Below are 14,616 nucleotides of genomic sequence, written 5' to 3'. Positions count from 1 at the left end.
TTAGTTTTTGTTGTGACTGCACAGCTTTTGAGGGTCTTTCAAGACTGCAGTAAAGCCCTATGGGTCTGCTGGAACTTTTCTCTTTGATGAAATTGCTTTTAATTCATTCTGAATGTGAATTCACCAGTTGGCAATGTCGAATAAAGTATCCGTAGAATGATGTTTTGATGGCACCTCCCTCTCCCTTTCTTAATAACTCCCTTTAAAAGGACCTGCAGCTTTGGAAGCAGTGCAATAGCAGGTGTCATTGTTAGCCTGAGAAATCAGGTGTTGGTGAAAGAAGATGATGGAAGGAAAGATGCTCTGGAGTTTAAAAACTTACTTTAAAATTGAAAAAGGCAGTCACAGTTTTTCATTTCTTCCACAGAAGAAGTTGTTTAGACCTACGAGGCCTTCTTTTTCATTTACATGTTTTAAGTACACCTTTTCAGCAAACAGAAAAGGCAAAAGTCAAAATATAAAGCAGCCTGTGTGACAGTTGCATGTAGGAAGCACATATCCAGTCATTTTTTTCAAGGCGTTTGTGGCAGTGTCAGTGTGACCCTTTTGTTTTTCTTGCAGAAAAAGATTTACAAGTACAAGAAGGTGCTCAGTAACCCCGGTCGTTGGGAGGTGGTGTTGAAGGAGATCAGGACACTGGTGGACATGGCGCTGACGTCGCCGCTTCAGGATGACTCCATTCACCAAGCACCACTGGAGATTGTCTCAAAACTGCTCTCAGAGGTAGGACCTCAGCAGTGCTCCCACGAGACACTGTCACATTTAGGTAAAATGTTTGTGGGTGGGTTTTATTTTAACTTGGGCTGTCAAAATTCTGCCTTTGAGCCCGCTCGTGACTTCTGCTGACTTGGGTGGAATTTGTACTTGCTGGGGAGAAGGAGAATTTGACCTGTCTTAGGTCGATTCCTAAAAACAAAACAAAATATGTTTTTCTTGGGGCCTTTTTTTGCTTTTTGTTCATTGTGGTAAATTTATTATGGGTCTGATTCATATCTTATTTCAAGTCAGTGGTAAAACTGCCCTTGATTTCTGTCCCATTGCCTTTGTTTCCAAGATCAATAAATTCTTGTAGCAGTATGGATATACCAATATATGTTCTGCCTATACCAATTTCCTTCTTCAGAGGTATCTATCCTCCTGTTACAGCATCTATTTCAAATAGTTAACTTTTCATGGATAGGAAATGTAATGCCAAGCAAGTTTTTCATGTCTTGGTTCTGACTGCTTGAGACCTTCTCTGGTATCCTTGTGTTTGTATGCTCAGCTTTCACGGCTGGGCTGGCTTGAATCTGAAGGTGCTGAGGGAGGAATAGAAGCTTGCACAACCCTTCGTAACAGTATGCCACCTTCTTTAAGAGAATTATTTTGATTTGATGAAATTTATTCTGAAAATAAGCAATTGCAGTCTTCAGCCTTTTTGCTTGTGCCTGGTGGTAGCTAAGAGGACTGTACATGCTCATGTGCCAACTCAGAGTATTCTTCACACGTTCATTTCTTCTGTTCAACTCTTTCAGAACAACAACTTGACCACTCAAGACCACGAGAGCATTATTGTGGTGAGTAACTTTCTGTCAAAATCTGAAGACAAGTCTGTATTGTTTGATAACACTTCGCAAATGCTTGCCTCAGCCCCGGTGAAGCAGGGCAAATGTGAAAGCATTTACACCAACGCTGGTGAACTTAGGATCAAACCCATTTGTTCTACTGTTTTTATTATGTGGTTTTGTCATTCCTCTTTTTTTGTTTCATAGGTGGGTAACAATAACATTTCCTTGTCCACTTCTGTGAAACAGCACAGCATGTTGAGGCTTAATTGTCTCCCCAAATGGCCTCTTTACTAGGTTACGCAGTGCAATGTTCATATCTATATATGTACTTTAAACAGCCCCAAAACATTTCCAGATGTGCCCTATAAAACCCTTAGGCTTCGTAGTTTCCTGAGGGTCTAATGCTACCATAAACAGAATGTCTTCGTTGCTGATGGTATGTGAACAAGTTGTTGTTTCTGTATGTGTGAATATGTGTATGCGTCACTGTAGTTTAACCCCGTTTACTTGATTTAAAAAAAATACCTCCTTTCGCCTTTTTTCTTTTCTATAGGTTGCATTTATTTAGATACAGAATAAGTGAATCAAGTCACAGTTCTTTTTCTTGTGCAACAAAAGACAAAATCTCAACTATTTATCAGAGAGGTAAAACTTGGTTCCCTGTGACTGTAATTTTATTTCAGTCACTGTCAATTTTCAGGAGATTTTCCCAGTAATCTAATCTAGGACCTCACCACAATCTGATCGTATCACATCTCTGTGACTTTCTGCAAAATGACAAGGTGGCATGTAGGTATGAATTGTGTTTAACTGCTACTTAAGATACCGTTTGAGCTGGAATCAGTCACTGAGATAAGTTTCTGAAGTGGCTTTTGCTTTTCTTTGTGATTTGGTGTAGCTTTCATTTTACTCTAGTGCCAAGAGTAATTCAGACCGCCAGTTACAACTGATTGCTTTGGGGGAAGGATTTTGTGATAAAAGATGTAAAGCGACCCTGTTAAGAGCAGGGAATTTGGGCCAGGTGGCTTCCAAAGGTCCTTTGAGCCTACATTATTCTGGGTGATGGCTTCTTCTATTCAAGTCCTGCCCTCCTGTAGGTTGTGCCCAAACCATTGAGACGGCAGTTTCTGCGCGTACAGAGCTCACTGCTGTTACACAGCTTACCTGTGCTATTCTTAGGAAGTATTATTAATACTGTGTATTTGTGTAGTATCTTAAAAGTACATAGTGATTTGCCATGCAGATGGAACCGGATTTCCCTCTCTAGATGGTGCTGGAACAGATCAATATAACGGCTGATCCCTTCCCAGTAAGGAAGGGGAAGCACGTGCCACCCTAACTGGGCAACACGTGGCAGCAAGCTTCTGCTTTTTAACCATGGTGTGCATGAGGAGAATGCAGGGTGCTGCCGTGCTGTCACTCTCTCACTCTGAGTGTGCAGGCAGAGCCGTGACCTGCTTGACGGTGTCTGTTGTGGTTATCCCCTACATTCAGCAAAGACTGCTCTGAAACAATAAAGCTCGTTTTTCTTAGGCTGGCAGACAGCCAGTTACACCTCTGATGCAGTGATCCTCTGACACTTAGCGGGCAGGTATAAACATCTGGTGATTTTGCAATGCATGGCTTCTGTGGTTTTGGCAGGTCCTGAAGCAAACGCTCCAAAAGACGGGTTCAAGGAAGATCTTTAGCTCACGTGTTGGATGAGGAGCGGGGATATTCAAGTGTCGCTGAATAGTGTCACATTGTCCATCAGTCCACTGGTGCTGGACCCTCACCAGAGGAAGAGGGAACAGTCACAGAAGGATGGCATGTGATAATGAACAGAGAATTCACAAATGTTATGTGCATCCAAAACAGATCTTTGCACATGTGCTTGGGTTTCACATTGATCTTGACCTGTTTTTGCATGAAAGCGACTATTGTGAAACACAGTCCTTGCAAGTAGACTCACCAGGGCTGAAATCCTTAAATAGATGAGAGGGATGGCAAAAAATAAAGCAGGCTGCTGTAGTAAAACTCCAGATACCAGTCAGATAAAATATCTGGTGTTCAGTTGCTTAATACAAAATGTCCTAGCTGCTGTGTTTAGAGCCTTACTTTTAAATGGGTACTGGGAATCCCTTCAGCTCAAGACTGGAAAAGCCCGAAGGCACCATCATGTAGAGAGAATACATTGTTCTCGTACTGTTTTCTAATTTACAAAGGAAGTAACAACAACCTAAGTTCATTACACCCTCAGTGGCAGGTATGACCTCTAATGTGTTTACCGAGCATAAGCACATTGGTTTGCATAGCAACAAAGAGAGACTGGTCTCAACTTTCATGGAGTTAAATGCTTGATATTGATCAGTGGGGTCCTCCAAGGTAAGAACAGTGCTAGGTTGCTTTTAGTGAGTTATTTCTCACAAAACCAGCTTGAACTCTTTCATAAAGGATGTGTGTATGTGTGGTGGTTTTCATTTTATTTTTTTCTTTTAGGGAGGCCTTGTAACTGAAACAGTGAGCCAGATCCATCCTGACTGTATTACATCCTAAAACAATTGGTCTGCTCCTGTTTTTGTTTAAATCATTCTTGTATGCCTTTGCTGTGTGTTGTATGTTTACACCGATGTAGTTAAAAGCAAAATTTTCCAGAGGATTCGTAGCAGAGGTGTGCTCTGCTACCTCTAATTTCTATAATGAGGCTTTTGTCCTTTTTAAAAAATAAGCTTTTATTTTTTTCAAGAAAATATTTCCTTGCAAAATGCTTATTCCACTTGTAGTCCTCTAATTAAAAAATCTTCTCTTTGTCTTTCTTTTTAAAGGCAATTGCACCTTTGCTGGAAAACAACCACCCTCCTCCTGACCTCTGTGAATTCTTCTGCAAGGTATCAGAACACCTCTGCCTTCTGGAATCTCATAGTTGTATATGAGTATAGTTCTTTGAGCCAGGTTGTTTTGTTTTTTTTTCTTTAACTCCTTACCACATACCCAAACTGATTTCAGTTTTTGGTCAACAACCGATGATATTGCAGTAGCTAACAGCACCATTATGATAAACAGATACTCTGTGAGAGTTAAGTCTTCAGATTCCCACACCTCCATCTGAGTGCAAGAGATGTCTGACTGCATGCTCTGCTTGCCTGATGCAAAAATCTAGAGTCACCATGTTCAGATGAGTTGGTAGTGTGATGCCCAACTCAGCCCTAATGATATTATATCACCGGGTAATGGAATTGGGAAGATCATAAGGATGCATCCTCTCTTCCAGTAAATTCACAGTCTTGTGCTGCAGTTTGCATCCTTTCCATAAACTTCTCAGTGTTTTGGATTGCAAAGCTTCTGGATTTGAAAATACTACTTTTCCCCTAGTTTATGTTTCAGTGTCAAGCCTGCTTAAATTCACTTACTGCTGGCTGAGTATACATTTGTCAAATATTCTGGATGCTGCTTATAATTCTCACCCAGAGTTATTCATCAGCAGCTTCTTCCTACAGAAATTAAGTCAAGTTTCAGAAACTCCTCTGACTGTTGTGTTTTTATAAGCCAATCTTGGACTCAAGACACTTTTTATTCCTTTTTAATTTTTTTTTTCTGCTTTTGGTGCCTTCGTCAGAGGTGGGCACCTAATTATCTTTAAATGAGTGAATTGGGCTGTGTATAGTTTCAGAAAAGAAAGCAGATTATCTGTGGACTTTTCCTCTTCAGAACTGAAATGGATGAGGCTAATGAGAACATTAATATATCTTCCAAACTGACCCTGCCTTGAGGAGAGGGTTGGCCCAGGTGAAGTCTCAAGATCCTTTCCAACCTAAATTACTCTGACTAATACATTATGATTGTATGGTTTAGCCTGTGATGGGAGAGGGGCTTGCTGGTACCCTCCAAGATCACCCACAGGTTTTTGGTGTGAATCCCAGGCAGAGGAGGTTTGTGCCGTTAAACCACCTGTGCCCAACCCCTTTACTTTTAAAACTGTTGGCAAGCTTCAACCAAATTTGACAAAAAGGGGATAGGAGTCTTAAAAATACTACATTCCAGTGGGTTCTGTGAAGAATGGGCAGTAGGAAAAGGAACTCGTGTAGTGATGAGCTTTCAAGATAATCTTCTAATAGATGCCAGCAGATCTGTAGGAGAGAGCAGTGTTACAAATTCTCTAATCCCAGGAAAGATTTAATTTAGCCCTTGGATTTTGTTCATCTTGGGGTAATCGATGCCTGGGGTGCAACACCAGAGGAGACCCATCTTCTGCAGCTCACAAAATGTCTTGTTTCTCATTACAGCACTGCCGAGAGCGCCCCCGGTCCATGGTTGTGATAGAAGTGTTCACACCGGTGGTACAGAGGATTCTCAAACACAACATGGTGAGCGTAACTGCTACGGAAAGTTGGTCGGTTTGCAGAAGTTTGGCTGGGATGCGTTTTGTAATTAGCAGCTGCTCTATTGCCTGTAATGAGCAAAGCACTGTGTTACCTAAATCTAAGTCCCAGAGCATGAATGTTGCATGTAATCATGTGTTGCTTTGTAAATGCAGGACTTGTAAGCATTTGTGGGACTTCCAAATGCATCTGAGGAAAGCCATGATTTAGGAAACATTTCCCGTGGCGGTAGTGCCAGCATATGCACTCCAGCTCTCTCCTGGCTCTTGGTTTCTTATTTACTCCTCACATGCCATCGTTGTAGTTATAATGGTTTTTAGTCAATTAAGTAACACAATCAGAATAGGGACTTTGTTGATTTTGAGCCAACATTTTTTCTTTCCCCAGCTCTGTGGATTTCCGTTTTTTCTTTAGACTCATGTCTGATGAGTTCTTACCCAGGTTTCCTGAATTTCCTCATGCTTTTCTGTTACTCTTCTTCCTTTGCTTTCCAGGAATCATGTACTCTGTCATTTTATGATTGTTCTCTCCCAGGCCTTCTCTCGTATCGCTGATCAGTTACTTGCTAGTGATTGAAATAAATGCAAGAAGACTTCCTTGCCAGCTTTGCTCTCTCCATCCTGCGTAGCAGATCCCCCCCACCTCTGAAGATACTCTTACGTGATCTGTATTCCTTTCCTAAGAGAGGTCTGGGTGTTTACCAGCCCTCCATCCTTTGTGGCATATCAAGTTTCCTGCCATAGTTTTTAAGTTACATAAAGAAATCTGACTTCACCGTGCTGTGGCAAAGAGTAACGAATAAATAAAATAAAATATTTAAGGCAGTTGAACTTGACTGTGATCTCAAGGATTGTTCTCATACCTCTGATAACTACATGATCAACTTCTTTTCACTTACTGGTATAATTTTAGAGGTCACCCACTGTCCTGCCGTGTATAACATGAACTCAGTAGAAAACAGTTTATATTTCGTATTTTTACAATGATATTATTATTTAAGTTCTTGAGTATAAGGAACTAGGTAGAAAGCCCAAGATGGCAGAAAGGTTGTATTCCTGGCTCTGTGCCTGCACTCCGCAGACATGTAAATGTTTTTGAATATTCTGTAGTGTTCAATGAAATATTCTGTAAATGTTATTCTTGGATTCTGGACTGATTTTTTTTAAAGCATCCAGAGCTCTTAAGGAGCCTCAAATAAAATCTAAATGCATAGTGTAATGCTTGTGTTTGGTTAGCTTCAGAGAATTGGGTGTATTTACCATACTTAACATTTGCAGATTGAAAATCAACATGTCTGTACCGCAGTGTGTAGTCAGAGAATTTATGGTGTCATATATTAATTGGAGTGGATTTGGGCACTTTATTGCTCTCCAGGGACTTCTGTATGAATAGTCTTTTAGAGAATGTGTGTGTGTGTGAATGTAAATAAAGTTATCCTTTAGGGGGACAATGTTGTTGGCAATATTTGTAACCTTAGGAGGGTCCATGCAGGAGACCTGGCTGTCTGTTCCCACCTTTGCTGCTAATTTCCTCTGTGGCCTTTGATAAGTTCATGGCAAGTTCTGTTCCACACTTTCCCACCTATGAAATAGGGGAAGAGTACTTTGTTTATCACTTTGAAATCTCAACAGAGCAAGGATAGCTTTTTGTCTTGCCGATACTACTGGTTACATGCAGGACTGAAGACTATTGTGTGCTGAATTGTTTGGGGAGTGCTCAGCAACCTCTCGGTACCTTTGGATTTCAGCTGCTTGTAGACTTAGCCCAAATGTTTGAATATAGGCACTGCTGGATTTTGTTTTGGTTTGGTTTTTTGGGTTTTTTTTTGAGAATACAGTATTGATGCTGTGCATTGCTCTGTGCCTGGTATGGCGGCTGAGCTTCATGTTTTATTGGCAGGTATTTTATTTTAGAACAGTCAGCAATGACATTCTCTTTGCAATCTCTTGGCCTTTTTGTCCTAACTTCAGTTAGGACAACAGCATGGGTTGAAAAATTCTGTAAACAGATGGCAACTCTAAAAGCTATCTTGCAAGGAGTGTTCATGAATTTAAATGGCACCAAATAGCATAAGAAGCACACACAGCCTCATACCCTTGGACCAAGTGTATTTGCACCTGCCAGAAGTTGATAGAAGTTTAATGATTTTAATTGAAATACCAATGGTGGAATTTTAATTGCCCATAGTCCATTTGCTGGGTGAAATTGCCAGTAGCCATTCAGTACTAGCCAAGAGTGACACTTAGACTTGAAGGAGACATTGTTCTACCTAGGTTGTGTTCACATTTATGGTTATTTTTCTCTAGCTGCAAAACCTATAAGGTGTTAATCTAGACTGTGCTATAGAAGTGCCTGAAACCAAAATAAGTAGCAGAAGGTTTGAGTGCTTTGGGAGTCTTACCTTCCCTTTTACAGGCCACCAGTTCGTTACCACTTGTGGCTTCTCTTTTAAAGTTCCAGTTGCCGTTTATTTTTTCGGGATAACTCTTCTTCCACAGCCAGCTGCTTGAGGGATGACTAGGAGGGCTTGTTTGTCCTCAGTGGGCCTTGGAAATTTAGCTTCGTAGTTCTGTAATTACCTGCGTAATAAGGTTATATCTGTGTAAATGTGAAGAAATGTGCTGTGCAATAACACTCACCAGACAGCAGATTTTACTTCTTTAACATCTAAAAATAGCAGGTGATGTGAGGAGATGCAGGATTTCAGTTAGCAGGTGCCTTTCCGACTGCAGGATTTGAAGAAACTGACTGTTGAGCTTGCCTGTCAAATGCACATTGTAGCTAGAGTAAAATCCCTGGAGAAAAAAAAAGATCTCTGATGTTGTACATGATCTCTTATTGATCGCATGTCAGAAAGATGTTCTCCAAAAGCAGAATAGATATGTTGTCAAACATGGAAGTAAAAAATTATTTTTGAGTTGCGTTTCTAAAAAACCCTACAGTTATGAGTGGAGGTAGAAGTGCATAACAAACAAACAATTAAGATAAAAGTGAAAAAAAAAAAAGTATATAAAGTGAAGTACAAAAGAAATGTAAGTGCAGGTGGGATTTTTTTTCATTAAACACATCTTTTGTTTCAAACTGGGTATGGGAGCAAGGGTGAATTGGAAAGCATGTCAGTGAGAAGAACATTACTTCAGCATGCAGTGATACTGTACTCTTGAAACTGTCAGCATAACAAAGGGAATCCGATTGTGTCCAAGCTGATTTATTTTGAAAACCCACAGTGTCAATGTACATTGCAAGCGTGTTTCACCATCTCCACTGAGTCTCTTCGTTTTGCAGGATTTTGGGAAGTGCCCTCGGTTGCGGCTGTTTACTCAGGAGTATATTCTGGCTTTGAATGAGCTGAATGCTGGAATGGAGGTGGTGAAGAAGTTTATTCATAGGTTGGTTACATTTAATTTATGACCTATTTCCAGTCCTGTGTACATGCTTCACTGTGTTACTTCTCCCAGCCCTGCTCATCTCTTTACTGACTGTTAAGAGTAACTAGTGCTTTTTGGTACTGGCAAACGGCAAATAAATTAGAAGAGTCCGTGAGGCAATGTTGCTGAAGTCTCTTTTTTAAACTTAATTCTCAAATATGTCTGAGTTTTTTTGCCTAGTTACACACTGGAAGCAAGTGGATTTTGCTGTGTATACGTTCTTATTATACATTTAAACTCAGAGCCTCTACAAAATATCCCCATTAACTTCAGCTCACATAATGCTCAGTCATGTGTGAGATTTTGGGGAACTGCCGAGATACCGCATCAGATAAACTAAAGTGGGCTGTTGGGTAGGGATTTAGACGGTTAAAACTACTCTCTCTTAAGGCTCTCCTGAAGATTCCCAAGGCTGTCTGTCCATTTCTGGCACCCTGTTCTGTCTATTTTTTTTTTTTCTCCACAGAAATCTTCCTCACAATAATGTCATCTTGGTTTTTGTTTTTCAGCATGCATGGTCCAACTGGACAATGCCCCCATCCCAGGGTCCTGCCAAATCTTGTAGCTGTCTGCTTAGCAGCCATTTATTCATGTTACGAGGAATTTATCAACAGGTCGGTATGAATTCCCAGCTGCTCACGTGTTACTTCCAAACCCATGGCATCTGTGAGCAAGGGTGTGCCTATGTGAGAGCGTGTCTTCCTTCCGCTCCCTGCTAGTGTTGCGTATGCGACTTCTGGTCATGTGCATGTTTTTGTAGATAGGTGCTTGTATTTGTTACTCTTTGTGTGCTTAAAAACCTAAAAGGTGCTGATCCTTCATTCCCTTGGACCCACTATGGCCTGTTTTGAGGCACTGGGCATGGTAATTGCTTATTGCACGTCTTTGGCACCCGTGCTTGGAAATGGGGATGGTGCTGGTGATGCAAGCAGCTCAGTAGTTCCCAGTACAGAAGTGACTGCAAGCTGCAGTAACTTCCAGGATGAAGTTCAACAGGCAGCTGCATGCCCATTTTGGCTGCTGTTGAGATGTTCCTCTAAGGCAGACTGCAGGCCTAACCAGCCTTTTTAGGTCAGCAGATGAGATTGCTCCACAAGAGTCTCTGGGAATTCAGGACTACCCAGACCAGTGTCCATTTTGCTCCCTTGCTGGCACATGAAGCTTGTGTTATGCCTAAAGCAAAGGGGAGGGTGAGATCTTCAAGCAGGGGTTCTGTGTGAATCCCCGTGTGTCTACAGCTTTGAACCTCAGCTGGTTTCACAATGCTGTCTCCATTGTTGTGGAAAATTTGATTCCTGGCTTACCGCAAGAAAGATGTCGCAGTTCTCAACAAATGAGCCAATTTCCAGTAGACAATGAGGGTTCCCCTCTGCTATATTTCCTATTTGTTTATGCCTCTCTGACTTTCTTCATGGTAGAGCACGGACAGGGGCTGCTTAGTGTCCAAGAAAAATTCCAGACACGAGGGCTGCAGACAAATGTCTGGGCATGTACTGTAGCCAGATACATACTTGGGCATGGATTCTGTTACAGCTTTGCACAACTTGGATGGGAAAATTCACCTTTATACTAAACTGGCATGTCAATTAGAGTAATTAAAAGCTCAAATCTTTGTAGAGTTGGGGCTGCAGAACAGTCCTGTTGGACCCTTTTAATATTTTTAATTGATTTCAGTAATCCGATTACACAGAAGAAAGCAATCCGGTGGGCTGGGGTGAAATGCAGTGGGACATTGCAAAAGATCTTGGCTTCTCAGTGTTGTACTCTCTTTCCTGCTTTATGCTGTTATGTCTGTCTCTTGAAATTGCTTGTTTATTTTCAAATTTCAGTCGAGACAATTCGCCAAGTCTGAAGGAAATTCGGAATGGCTGCCAGCAGCAGTGTGACCGAAAGCCTAATCTGCCCCTCCGCCTTCTTCATACAAGTCCTGACCTGGTCTCTCAAGAGGCCACCTTGACTGAATCCCGTCTCAAACCAGTTATTGTCACTTCAAACGAGATCCACGTGGAAGTAGAGCGCAACAACACAGCTAATCAGAAGATGACAGCAAACGTTGGCAATGACAGCGAGCCCAACTTGATTGACTGCTTGATGGTCAGTCCTACGTGCAGCACCATGAGCATTGAGCTGAGTGCCCAGGCAGACAGGATTCTTGGCTGTTACGTTGAAATACTCAAGATGCTGTGAGTAACTATTTTAAACAGCTTTTTGAACAATGTCATCTTAACAACGGGCAACTTCTCCCACTGGCCTGTCGTCTTCAACGTCTGTGGCCAGCAAGCACATGATTATAAATCTAACTCTAGTTTTAGGGAGCCTAGCCTTTAAAAGAGATATCTGGCACTGCCAATATGTTCTAAAAATAGCATTAGGAAGATGAAAACAGAAAGCTACTTTATACAGTGAGCATCAAGCATATTACAGAGGAAGAGATATTGTTGCCAGTGGTCTCTGTTCTTGCCCACCGAAAAAGAAATAATCCGTTTTTCTCCTCCAAGGCTCTCGGGATTGCCCAAGACAGAGCTAGAAAAGACAGGTCTGTGCAGACTCGGTGCCTGTGCAGGGATAGGCAGCGCTGCTTCCCGGCTGCAGCAGAAGTTGGAGGAGGTCAACATGCAGCATCTTTCACTTAGGTGTTCTCCTTTTTCGTATGTTTGTAGAAGTCTTATGACTTGTTCATATTTACTTGTATTAGAGTGGAGCCTGTATTTGTTGACTGGTTGCTTTGGTACAGAGGACCTCTATTAGTGAACAAATGCTCAAAACAGCCTTTACAAAATGATGGGTCTGTGGTTTCCTGGGAAGCAAATCCTCTGAATATCTTCATGAGGAATAGAAAATATCTTTTTTTTTTTTTTTTCCAGAGAAAGCTTATTTTTCTCCTGGATAAATAAATGAAAAAGAGTAACACAAAAGGTGGGCTGCAGAATGGAAGCTTGTGATAGAAGTGCAGCAAAATAACCCAAAACAACTTGGTTGACTTGGGCAGCCAGCTCTGCTGCTGAGTTGCAGTATGTCTTTGGGCAAAATGTTATATTTCTGCATTAATTTTTTTTAAACGATGTAAGGATTAATGAAGTAATGATTGAGGTTTTTACAGTACAAGAAGCAATGGGTGAAATTTGGACTCTGTAAACGATGAGCATTTGGCTGCACTGAAGTCAAATGCAAGTCTGGGTGTACACTCAAGGAATTCAATGAAGTTCAACTGCGGTGATAAACGATTTTGTGAAAGTTTTGCCTCAAATTTTATTTTTTTTGAAATACATAGTACCAATTTTTAACATACTTTTTTTGCTCACTGCAGAGTTGGCTTGTAAATATGCAAATAGAAATGGAGACAGGACAGGTGAATCTAAGATACTGTTCTCATTAAATTCTTGTGCAGGAAGTTGCTGAGGGTTAATTTTATTGGGTTTTTGTTTGTTTCTCCCCCCCCAGCCTAGCCTCTTCTACCTTTAGAAAAGCACAGCATCTGACTTTGCTTCATCTGGTGACCTCTTAAGTCTTCACTCACCCAGGTGCTGCGTTAAACACATTGTGTATTTATTCCCATCCCCGTGACTCTAGATGTTTTCCATAAACACTATGAACTCTCTCGGTCCCGATGCTGCCTTGGATGCTGACTCACTAGGTACTGACGGTTTTGGTTTCATCATGCAGCTGACACACACTTATAAACAAATTCACAAATGGGCATCTTCTTCCTCACAGCATCTCCACATTCTAAACATTTGATATGCCAGGTCTCAATTCCCACATAATTTCCAATGTTTTCTTTCCTTATTTCACTCCATACCTTCAAAACAGCTTTTTTTTTTTAACTGTCTTTTTAAAAATCAAGCTCTTCAGTAACAACAGTGAAAATTGGAAGTTGTTATTGTTATCACACAGGTTGTAGGTGTGGAGTGGCTTTGTGCCCTTTTCCAGCCCGTACAATGGTAGTTCTGAGGGGTGAAACCCGCTGGATGTGTTTAGTGAAGGACCAGTGATACTGGGAAATTGGTGCAACTCTCTTCAGTTTGCCTTGCCAGAGTCCACACCCTGCTTGAGTAATGACAACCTATGAGACTATAGGACGGTTTGTAAGGCAGAGCCACGGCTGATCTGTAGTTCAACTCCACTGATCTGGGTTCCCTTCCGTTCCTGTCCATCCCTTGGTTATTTTTGAACCTGAAAACATTAATGCAGAAAGGAGTTCTGCTCCTGAATCTGCCACTGGCTTACTAGGAGGTTTTAGATAAGTCACTTCTTTTTGGGCCTCAGTTTCCTTATCTCTAAAATATAGGTAAAGATTTTGAATGTTGTTTCCTAAATTCTGAAACCAGTAATGGAAAAGCACGGTAGAAGGGTTAGTAGTTATTTTAAAAAAATGTAGTATTATTCCTTTGTGATGTTGATTCCCTGCATGCTTAAACTTTTCTTGAACGAAGGCTTCCAGATGCACTGAATACTATTAGTGTACTTCGAAAAGTCAAAGATATGAAGAAAAAGAATTGGAGAACATGCCAGTAAGAAGAAAACATTAATTACAAAGCAACTGCTGTCCAGGAGCTGAGCTCTCAGCAGGCAGTCACTAAAATAATGTTCTTATTAATAACAGTGGTAAGCCAAACATAAATAAGTTGCTTAGCATTGAATTTAATTGTTCTTTTAGGTATCTGACTCAATATCATCATCAAAATAGGAGAGTCACCAACAATGATATCTTTTCTACATAATTAACTTAGGGCAGCGGAGGGTAATTTATTTAGGCAGATTTTAATTATTGAAAGTCTAGCAACTAAGAGTTCTTAACAGTATCTTCATCAGTGGACATTTTATTGTTCACCTTACTCCTACACACCACTTTTTTGGGGGAGAAAAAGCACTATTGATAAAAATCTAACAGTGATTATTTAATAATCACTGTAATACCTCACTTCTTGCACAGAAGGCTAAATGTGCAGATTAGAAGGTTCATCTCTGTAGCTGTTACCATAGCACCGAGAATGTCTTTGACTCTCTTTCTAATGTAGTTGGGTAATGAAATGCAACTATTGCATATTAAAGGAAAACAGAAAATTCATAGTTCTAAAGATGTTGGCAGATGACCCAAAGTCTTGGCAGATTATAAGAGAGACACAGTCTCCACTGGAACATGGTATTTTTGTCCTGCACTCAAAAGTGGATCAAACTTCTGTGTCAATATTCTCTAATGCATTCTGGACTCTGATAGCGTTATTGATGCCAGTCAGTACCTCCTGAATGCTACAAGTCTTAAACTGCTGCGTAGAAAATGCA

The 14,616-nt window shown here is 40.9% G+C and overlaps 1 protein-coding gene across 1 annotated transcript in view; it reads left to right on the top strand.

Annotated features, from left to right (window-relative positions):
- The window catches only part of CMIP (c-Maf inducing protein), a 62,094-nt gene that overhangs the window by 27,153 nt on the left and 20,325 nt on the right, over window positions 1-14,616 (top strand). Inside the window, exons 3-9 of the mRNA XM_009878850.1 lie at window positions 562-723; window positions 1,515-1,556; window positions 4,352-4,414; window positions 5,810-5,890; window positions 9,191-9,294; window positions 9,843-9,947; window positions 11,163-11,516. Coding sequence (XP_009877152.1) covers window positions 562-723; window positions 1,515-1,556; window positions 4,352-4,414; window positions 5,810-5,890; window positions 9,191-9,294; window positions 9,843-9,947; window positions 11,163-11,516 — 911 coding nt within the window. The remainder of the gene's footprint in view (window positions 1-561; window positions 724-1,514; window positions 1,557-4,351; window positions 4,415-5,809; window positions 5,891-9,190; window positions 9,295-9,842; window positions 9,948-11,162; window positions 11,517-14,616) is intronic.

The sequence above is a fragment of the Apaloderma vittatum genome, unplaced genomic scaffold, assembly GCF_000703405.1.
Source record: "Apaloderma vittatum isolate BGI_N311 unplaced genomic scaffold, ASM70340v1 scaffold7911, whole genome shotgun sequence".
In the NCBI taxonomy this organism is placed as follows: domain Eukaryota; kingdom Metazoa; phylum Chordata; class Aves; order Trogoniformes; family Trogonidae; genus Apaloderma; species Apaloderma vittatum.
This window is presented reverse-complemented; position numbering and strand designations above follow the sequence as displayed.